Source organism: Brachionichthys hirsutus, chromosome 2 (assembly GCF_040956055.1).
Source record: "Brachionichthys hirsutus isolate HB-005 chromosome 2, CSIRO-AGI_Bhir_v1, whole genome shotgun sequence".
Taxonomy (NCBI): domain Eukaryota; kingdom Metazoa; phylum Chordata; class Actinopteri; order Lophiiformes; family Brachionichthyidae; genus Brachionichthys; species Brachionichthys hirsutus.
In genome coordinates, this window is record NC_090898.1 from 16,173,493 (window position 1) to 16,184,208 (window position 10,716).

General features: G+C 48.3%; 1 protein-coding gene across 1 annotated transcript; it reads right to left on the bottom strand.

The window, feature by feature from the left end:
• Positions 1 to 5,916: 5,916 nt before the first annotated feature.
• Positions 5,917 to 10,197, bottom strand: abt1 (activator of basal transcription 1). The gene is made up of 5 exons (XM_068746004.1): positions 10,164 to 10,197; positions 9,301 to 9,633; positions 8,933 to 9,108; positions 8,659 to 8,844; positions 5,917 to 8,580 (listed from the first exon to the last, which is right to left on the bottom strand). Exons 2-5 carry the CDS (start codon positions 9,620 to 9,622, stop codon positions 8,389 to 8,391), a joined length of 876 nt encoding a protein of 291 aa, XP_068602105.1. The 5' UTR covers positions 9,623 to 9,633; positions 10,164 to 10,197; the 3' UTR covers positions 5,917 to 8,388.
• Positions 10,198 to 10,716: the final 519 nt, after the last annotated feature.

The window sequence follows — 10,716 nt, forward strand, 5'->3', positions numbered from 1 at the left end:
GTCTGCTCACGAGGACGAGGACGAGGACGAAGGAGGAGGTGGCGAGCCGAGGACAGCTGGGTTCATAGAAGAAGAAGAAGAGTCCAGACCAGGAGCTCCAGGGTCAGGACTCGGACCTGCGGGGGGGGAGGGAGGGGGGGGGGGGGGGGACAAACACTCTTCATCACCTCGTTACACTTTTATCTAATTTGCCGTCAGCTAGAAGATAAATGCAGAAAGGGAGGGATGAGGGAGGACAGCAGCGGAGCGGTGGAGACGGTACGGTCCGTGTTCGGTTTAAACCGGAGCGAGTCCATGTGGGCCGGCGCCGGTCCAGAGGTCAGCTCTGTACGCGAGACGGCAGCGATGGCACCAGGAGAACGCCGGAGAACACGCAGAACCAACCCCCCCCCCATGACCCGCGGACGTCTGATCAGGAGTTCTACCGTTCAAAGAGAGAAGTGAAAACTGGTTCTCAGGGTAACGAGTAACTAAGTAAATGTTATTTTTACAGCACCTGTATCAATAAAACACGATTAAAACCGATCCAAAATGTTAAAACTGATCCTGCAAAACATGGCAGCCGATGAAGCTCCTTCAGAATCGGGGATATGCGAGACAAGTCCTCCTCGACACGAGAACAAACTGCTGCAAGAGTCTAAGCGCAAAGACCCGAAGGCCAAAGATGCCCAAGAACTGTCCAATCCCTGGAACCCTGCAACAACCGGGGTTTCCGTTTGGTCTGCATTGAGCTGAAGACAGTTAGCGCTTAGCCATCGTCCACCAAACGATGGAGAAAGGAACCAAGCTTCCGGATTAAAGGAACAATAAAGCTGGATATCATCGGAGAACCGGTGGGAAGAAGCATCAATAACAAACAACAAAAAGACTGGGCCCAAAACAGAACCCTGCGGGACTCCAGACTCAGACCTGTTGGCTGAAACGCTTTTAGCTTGTGGACACGCGGGTGCGTTCACAGCTTTCACTTCTGTCTGCTCACTATTTCACTTCCTGTGTGTGGAACTGGGATTCCTCAGCGATAAAGATACGCCGCAGAGTACGGACGAGTACGACTAGGATCCATCTTTAGTCGGATACGGTTTATTGGTGATTGTGGACCTTCAGCTATGAGCGCCCGTGCGTCCCATGACTCCCGAATGCATCAAAACACCGAAGACGAAACCACCGAGGTGACGTCACAAACTGCACAGTCAGCATCCAGGCGGGTTCACTTCCTCTGGTGGCCCGGAGCCGAACAGAGCGGGACCTGGTCTGTAGCGGATCGTAGTGACCTCTAGAACTACGCCAGTCGGCTCCTTCCTGTCGGACTACAGGTCCGACCAGTGTCGGCGAACGAGCCATAAAAGCTACTGATCAATCAACTTTATTGTTGTCGAGGTGACGAGAGGTTAATCTTGGATACTAGAACGATGTCGCAACCTTCATGGTGCGATTCTCTAACGGCCGACGGGAGAGTCCAGCCCGGCAGTAAACCGCTAACAGACCAGGATCCAGCAGCGTAAACAAGCCCGGATCGGCCAATCGGATCGGCCGAACGTAGTTCACCGGGCGTCTGCCTGGAACACGGCCTCAGTAACACCTTTAAGCCCCTCCCCCTCCGCCACGCCCTACACGGGGGGGGGGGGGGGGGGCTCTGCTCCATATTTATGGACACTTGCGTGTTGTAAACCTCGTGGGCGTCTTTAAAGGCGTCTTTTATCGGCTCACGTATAAAACAATACGAGTGAAACTTTACTCTTATTTAACGGCTTATTCAAACCGGTGAATTTTAACGATGTCATTGTTTGCTGCGTTTCCAGGCCGACGCCTCCCGCAGGAGCACGGGATCATGGGAAAATATTAACACACCTAGAACAGGACGCCGGGAACAGAACAGCTTCCACGCCGGAACCAGTGGTTGGGTTCATCTCCAAGCTGACCGATGGGAGTTCAGGGATCCATGCGGGCCACGCAGGTTTTTCTACCGGGACCCGGTTCCACTAGAACACTAAGGGGTTTTCCCAAGCTGGTCCCACAAAGACGGAATCCAATGTCAGCAACATCATAACAAAACATTTTATGTTGAAGGCACTTTATATTTGAAAGCAAACCTCAAAGTGCACAATAGTATAAAAAAACCCATAAAAACCTACATGACACGCCCACATGACACGCCCTCTAAAAAGCATGAAGTCAATCTGACTGCTATGGTCATTCGAGGTAGTAATAAAACAATGTTATAATAATATATACACACATTTAGGAAAAGTCAGGATCCCATTGGTACATTTTTTTTTTTTTTTTAAACCAAGTTACAAAGTTGCAAATCTTGAAAGCAGCCAAAATGGCTGCCTTGGTAGTGCTGGTGTTAAAGAATCGTGTCTCCTTTTCACTCTGGCGTGCTGAGACGACGACGCTGCCCGTTCGGCTTGTCATCATTAGAAAGCGTCGACATCAGCAGCGCGTCTTCCCTCCACATCGGCCACGCCGCTTCGTTCGCTCAAGCACCTGTGGCGGCCGCGCATGAGGACGCCCGTCGATTAGCTGCGTAAAAACGCACGCGACTCCCGTCGTTAGCGGCAGCAGCCGGTCACCGGTCACTGGTCACCGGTCACTCACTGGCTCACATTGAGAAGCAGCACGGGATGAATTTTTACGTGTTTCTCTTATTTTCAATTCAGGTTGGATTTTGCTTTTGTGCGCTGCGGCGATTCGTGGGATCGTCGTCCGGATCCACACAAAATCCCACAAACCGGCAGATACGAACCCCCGAAAGATTTATCCGGATCCACGAGTCCATTCCGGTCCGAACCCACGGGTCCCGCCCACCTGTCTTTGTGAACCGGACGGGTCCAGAACTCGGCGGTTCTCGTCTGAGCGGGTCCGTGGGGCCCGGCTGGGTTGGAAACAGAGTTTCGTATTTCAGAATCAAGAACAACGACAAATGGAAAAAAGAGGGAGGAATGCAGTTTGCCGTTAATGGGAAGCAGGCCGCACCAGTGGGAACGGGTTTATGTTTCCTTCTGGTGTGCGAGTGTGTGTGTGTGTGCGTGTGTGTGTGCGTGTGTGTGTGTGTGTGTGCGTGTGCCTGCAGGACCCATCAATGAGGCCATTCATTCTTCGGCTTCATCTGAACGATCCCTCCGAGCCTCCAGAAAAAAAATCTCTGAATGTCAAAAATCTTTTTACGGTGTGCGACGGACCCGACGGATCCGAGTTCGGTTCCGACGGAACCATCGACAGACAGGATGGCGAGGTCACTCTTCAAAGCGGAGATGAAGGAACTTATTTCACAGACTTCACGAGTCTTTACGTTTCGTTCCTGAAAGCTGAACTCTTTACGGCACGTAAACAAAGAAGAAAACAGGCGAGGAAGAGGAGGAGGAGGAGCATCACTGTGTCATCACGACTCAATAACATTCTGGAACGTTTGGAGAATCTGATTCTGCTGGGTTGGACATTTGTCTAACACAATTCGAGTCCTATTGATGGACACTCGCCTCTAAACTGGCGTCAGAGCAGAGCGTCTCCGAAGATCCTCGCTAAAACAGATGTGACGTTCCCCGCTTCCAAAACATCTGGGAAAAAAACGGAGGTTAGGAGCGACGACTCCTCCGGCTCCTCCCGCTCCTGGCTCTCCTTCTGGCTTCGCTCCCATTCCTTCCCTTGCTTTCCTGATCCAGAATCTTCAGGCTCACGTTTCAGTTCTTCTTCTTTGGTGCTTCTCTCAGATCAGAAGTTAAATTCTCAGAACTTTTAGTTCAACCTCCACAACATTTGGCCATTTGTGCACGTCTCTGCAGCGATCTCGCCTCCCTCTGAGCAAACCGCAGATCGAACGCCGCAGGTTGTGACGACATCACAGCAGAACCGCGCAGAGGGCGGGTTCGCCACCCCCGGAGATTATTTCCTCGCTGGATTGGATGGTATATATATATTGCAAAGATCATACACAGTAAAGATGTGAAACTTTACTGTAGTTTTCAAGTAGTGCCGTCTGGAGCATTTTCAGGTCGTGGCACCGAGTTCTGACCTTTTTTCTTTTTTGCATTGGAGAACACAGAGAGAACAAAGTGTCGTAATTAAAACACGACGAGGCCGTTTGACCCTCTTGCTCAGAAACGGCAGCGCCATTTTGAGTTTCATTCACACGAAGAGTTGCTTCTGAGGAATCCACGAGGTTTTGCAGTTCGCACTAAATGTTTAGAGGAACGCACGAACTGCTGTTAATCGTGAGAAATAGTGAGAAAAGCAACAAAGCGAGCGAGAGAACCGGTAAAATCCCTCCTGATCAATAACCAATAATCATTATCCAGGCTGAGCCGAGATCAGACTGGAGCTGAAACTGAAACTGGCGCGTGGCTGGCACGTGATCAGAAGCAGCGTGGCAGCCCCATCCCGCTGGGGAGATCACGCACAGAGGCTGCGGTCCCGCGCCGGTGCGTTGGCTCCGTGCCGAGCCAACTGGGTGACCTTGACGGGGGGGGGTCAAACGGACGGGCGGAGACAGCCTCTCCTCACCGGTACCCGGCGGGAGATGAAACGGACACCGCGAGCTGCTGCGGCAGCCTCTTTGTCTCCACCCGCCTCCGCGGGGCGGCGTGTCCTCCGTGACGTCGCTCACTCACCGTGGCGGTCCGGCGGGTCCGGCGGGTCCGGCGGAGGCTCGGTTCCGTCTCTCCCCGGGGGGTGGGGGTCCGTGTTCTTGACAGAAGCTGCGCGTTGAACCGTCCGCCGCTCGGAGGACCTCACACTGGACAACTTCTGGGATGAGGCAATCAGCAGCGCGCATGCGCACGACTGTAACAGAATCCGACACCGCGCACGTGCGCGTAGGAGGGTCGAGACGTGGCGTCCGTTATCAGCTGGCGGTGGTACCGAGTGACGCACGAAGTACTGATACTACACAGAAACTGATATATGCTTTTTATTCTACTACGTTTCACGAAGAAGTGACGTCAGGAAGAGGAAGAGAAGAACTCCGTGCGGGGGGGGGGGGGGCAAGAGTTCAAGAATACGAAGTAAAAAGTTTTTTTTTTTTACATCCAGGCTTTGTGATCCGGGTTTCTATGGAGCCCAGAAGATGAAGGGCATGAGAACAGAGCCTGGAGGGACTCCAGCGCTTTAATGTGGGTCAGCTTAATTACTGCAGAATAATTGGGACATTCAGTCCGTCTCTGCAGGACCGAACCCCTGTAACAGCTCCAACAGGCCCCTGTGGGTCCTGTTTGGACCCCCCCCCCCCCCGAGTTTCAGCCTTTGTTGAACGTGGCTGCAAACCAGCCCCAACCCGCCTTAACTAACCCCAACACTCTCCCTGACTAGATTTTATTTTAGGATTCCACACGTGAAATTAAAAGCAAACAGACTCCAAAGCGGTCGTTGAACACAAAGGGTCCCCCCTGCGTGGATCCGACGGGTTCTGACATCCACAGTTTGGAACATGAGGCAAACACGAGGCTTGAACCGGTCCAACAGAATCGATCTGTTTACCTCACCCACGGCGGGCTGCTAGACTCTCTGGCCTCACCTTTGTCCTCCAGAGAGTCCAGATTCACGCTCACCTTTGTCCTCCAGAGAGTCCCTGCTGGACCTGGAGACCAGGTTTTGAGTCACGGAGTGGATGTCATTATCAAGTTGGGTCAGATGGAGCCCCGTCTTCCAGAAAGCTGAGACTAGTGTGACTTCAGATTATGGTTTTGTCCACAGGAAACTTAAAAAAGAGGAATTAAAGAGGGATTGCTTCCCTCTTCTTCCTCTTCTCTGGTCTTCTTATCGCTGCGTGTCGAACAATGACGATGGGCCAAACCCGGAGACGATGAAACAGGAAGATGAGCAATCAAAATGCCGATGCAGAGTCACATGACCAGTGTGGGGTTCTTCTCAGAGAGCACAGTCTAAGAACAAACACTCAAATCAACATTTAAAAAAATGGGAAAAACGTTTTTAATTCCTATATGGACACACAAAATGATGTAATAAATGATATACAGTATTACCGCAAGGGCTTTTTTGAAATGCTCCTCTTAGACAGGATGTTTGACTGTACTTGTACTGTAATACATACTACTGTTTGACTGTACTTGTACTCTAACATTCTATCTAATAAATATATTCATCATCATCATCATCATATTTTTTCCTGACTCCATTCTGGATCAGATCCAGATGAATCCAGATTCCGTGGTGAGATAGAGACCCCCCCCCCACCCCACCCCCACCCTACATGACTGTGTCAAATTCCATAAACATCAGTCAATAATCAACCGAGATATTTTGAAGCTCCATCGACTGCAATGTTAACGAACATTTCAAACTGATCCATAATCCGGGATCTCTTCTGGATCGTCACAAAAATGTCATCACCTGTTCCTGGTAACATTCCTGACACTTCATCAGGATGCATCCAGAACCTCTCGAGTTATCTTCTAACTCTAACAGACCGACAGACAAACGCTGGGGGTAACTAATAAGGTTATGTAAACTCAAGTGTTTGCCTTCCATCACAAACCCTTTGAATGTACCCACAAGCACAAGTTCAAAGTTCTCCCTGCAGTCTTTATTCACGGTTCGACTCTCTTTCCAAGTTGATTCCTGACACAAGGAGTTTCTCACAAAACCTCGTCCTAACAGTTCCCGAATATTCAGTGAGTTTATGCCACGTATGTGTTTCAGAGCCAAGATGCCACACAACATTTCAGGGCTTCACACACACACACACACCATGAGCCTCACAGAAATGAAACAAAACATCACCTGGTCTGATGAGTCTTTGAACGTCTGGGTCAGAATTTGTCGTCAGATATGCAGAAGTATGGATCGGTCCTGCCGTGTATCTGTGGTACAAACTGTTTAAATAGTCCACAGCAAAGAGGACAGGCAGGACGGACTGGACGGAGAAGAGCGGCCCCCGGCCCATCTGAAGGCCTGCGGGAGCTGGCGGAGCTGAGGAGGCAGAGGCTTTCACTGGAAGTGACCAGGATGGAGGTGAAGGAGACAGGAGGCAGATGGAGGTGAAGGAGATAGGAGGCAGATGGAGGTGAAGGACACAGGAGGCAGATGGAGGTGAAGGAGATAGGAGGCAGATGGAGGTGAAGGACACAGGAGGCAGATGGAGGTGAAGGACACAGGAGGCAGATGGAGGTGAAGGAGACGATCCATTCCAGCAACCCCAACCGGGAAAATGCTGTTTGGAAAATCGTAATTCCTGAGATGTGAATCAATAAATGAGAAGATAAATACAATAACAAGGCTTTTACATACAATTAGGGCATTGGATGTTTAACATTAGATTAGAATAAAGACTTTAAACGTCAGATATTTGTACCATGATCAGTAGTTCTATTTATTTAAGGAAGCCTTAATCGTTTTTCTTAATTGTTCAAGAAATTCAAATTGTAAAGTAAATAATACGTAATATATGTCTGAGTTAAAACGTGGCGCAATGCTTATCAATGCTGCAGAGGATTGTACGGAACGTGAAGTAGAGACAGTGTTAGAAGTAAAGAAAGTATTAGAAGTAAAGAAAGTATTAGAAGTATAGAAAGTATTAGAATTCTGACTTGAGAAAAACACTTATTTTCTAAACGATTCATTGTTGTTCTTTCTCCATCAAGCAGCCTCAAGTATTTGAATCTGACTCGACTGTTTAACATGTTGATCTGCCCGAGGACATCGCTATCATCTTCATCTTCATCATCATGTGTAAACAGGAGAAACATTAAGATTATACTTTATGCTAATATTCAAGAAGTGGCACCAATAAAACATTCACCCTGATGATCCCGTTTCAGAAGCCTCCCGCCATCAGAGGGCACGTCTTCCTCATCTTCATCACAAAGTAAGTTTTCTCACTTTTCTCATCAGCTGGGTCTATTCATCTTAAATCTATTTTAGGGAGCTTCTATTTGCATGAAAATCACAATGAAATAAAAACAATAAACCACATTAACCTGCATTCAACATAAGTCTGGAGTATGTATGTTTCTTTGTATGTAATGTGTACACGTATGTGTTTACTGTAGGTTCCTTTTCAGATTCCCTCTCATCATCAGGAGCGGTGACTCGTGCAGTGTGTTTGTACTTAACCGATAATATCTGATCAAATCAAGTCAAACCATAAGTTTATTGATCCGTATCAGAGGTTCATTTTCATAAGCTTTATATGTTGACATCTTATGAATTTAAACTTCCTAATGAAGACCTGATATTTAAAAGAGATGCGAGTTTTATTAAACCATCCGATCAGGCGACCGACCTGTCGAACAGCGGATCTCACGAGTCACGTTAGACCACGTCCCGAGACCCACCGACCACACCCGGATGGACTGGGAGGACCGGAGCTTCCGTCACGCCGGATCCCGTCCCGACGAGGACACTCCCCTGACAACGGTTGCGTCCGACGGCCAATCAGCCGTCATTCTGCTTGCAGTTGAAGATTTTGGCCAGCAGAGAGACATTTGATTGGCTCTTCTGCTGAATGCGGCGGGTTTTTTCGTCCTGGTGCTTCTGGGTAATGGAGTTCTTCTTTTTCTTGTTCTTCTTCGTCTGGATCTCGTCCTCCGTCTGACGCTGCGTGAAGTCCCACGTCCCCTCCTCCACCTGAAGAGCGGGCGCACAGAAATCAAGGCGTTGCTTCCACACCGCCGGCGGACTCGGGCGAGTCGCCGCGCTCCTCACCTGCTGGCCGTCTCTCCGCCTCCTCGTCTTCCGTCTGTCCAGGTGAGCGCTCCTCTCCACGTTGTTCAGGTAGAAGTTTGTCTCCCTCTTGGCCTGGGAGACTTCAGTCCTCAGTCTCTGCTTCAGAACCGTCTGCTCATAGGCCAGACGCTCGTTCAGGTGGGTCCAGTGGAACCTGTGCAGGTACTGGAGACAGACAGACAGACAGGCAGACAGACGGGTGAGTCCACTAGGACCTGAGCAGGAACCACAGACGGGGTTTTAACGATGTCACCTTGATGGACCAGAGGTCGGAGAAGAAGCGATGGCGTTTCCTGGTTCCCATCGGCGTGTTGTTTAGCGATACGGCGACTCTCTTAGCGACTCTTTTATCTCTGAACTCCACCCACCCTTCAGTGAAGTCACACCTCCTCGAACCCGCCTTCCTCTTCCTCCTCCTGATCTGACGATCTGAGAATAGACGAGGACAGAAGACGTGTCAACCGAAATACAAAGACTGCCCTTAATCTTAGTCATTAACACTAGCAGCTGAGCATTATGGGTATTGTAGTTAGAAGCAGGGGGGGGGGGATTATTGCTCACTTTATCATGAAGGTATCTACGTCGACTGAATCTGTGATCGACATCTCGGGTCTGACTGACCTTCAGGCTGCAGGAAGATTCGTCCAATCTCTCCGAACAACGACAGCTGGTTCCGCAGGTGTTTGGGGCGGAGCCTTGGAGGAATGTGACCCAGGTAGACGATACCTGGGACACACTTCCTGTCTGAACAGGAAGTCACTCTACCTTCCTTCCGTTTGTTGTTCTTCATCCCTGCAGCATTTTCATCCTCATCATCTTTATCCATTTGTCTCTCTGAAGCAACTTCCTCTTCATCTTCCTCCTCCTCCTCCTCCTCGTCATCCTCCTCCTCTGTCTGAGCTGAAGAGTTCCTGCCCTCCTCGTCTTCCTCTCCTTTCTCCATTTCTTTAATTACTGTGATCAAAAATAATTAATAGAAACACACGAGAACAGACTCCATTTTCCTTTAGTGCTAATGAGATTCACAAACGTGACGTCATCTGCTTTTAAATTGTTGACTGGTACACACATTTTCACCAGGACACACACACTCATCATTTTACCTCCGATTCTCTGCTACAATATTATTTTACTCTCATAACCAGACAAAAAGCTAAAGATAAGAGAAAAATCATAAACTAATACATACTTAGCTATAGTGACAAACCTACACGTGTGACGTCACGTCTCTAAAGCGGTTTCAAACTGTTTTCAGTGTTTGTTTTTCTACCGCAACAAAAACAACGCGTGCTTTTCTGCCCAACGACCCATCGAGAAAATTCAGATTCGGCCGATCAATCCAAAAAGAACAATTCACAGATTAATCGATAATCAATTTTTTTAATAACCGGATCAAACAGGTTCAAATGAAAACATTTTGTTTTCGTCTCTTGAGCTAAATGTCATATTAAGACGATAAAACAACACAAATGAAGAAAACCTACCGCCAGACTGCAGCTCGCTTTCACGTGTCGCGTCTTCGTGACGACACAAACAAGCGCCGGTGCAACGTCCGGTTGACCCGTCAAAATAAGAGTTGAATTGAAAGAAAAGCCCGAAAAGCTAATATAAATACGGCTGCTCGTAATAATATAAATATAAATCATGTTTGATCGGAAACATTTCATTAAAGAGACAAATGAACAGTCATTGAATTAATAACAAACATCAATACTGTTGGTCATTGATGTGAACATAAATCAGCCAACGAATCATGATCTTTAATTTATTTATTCAGAGTTAATCTGAAAATGTTTATATTTTAATGAGAAGCACAATAACATATAATAATAATAATATTAACCGTGTAGCTGTAACTACAACCTTATTTTAACAGTTTTGTTGTAGTTGCTTCTATCAGCCTGTAGGGGGCAGAGCCAGTCCAGTGATTCAAGTTCAATCGGAGCGGAACTTCACGCTGGGCCAAATAAACTACCGTAATTTAGTTATTATAAAAATATATAAATGTGTCCTGGCCTACATCTGACATGCTGGTGG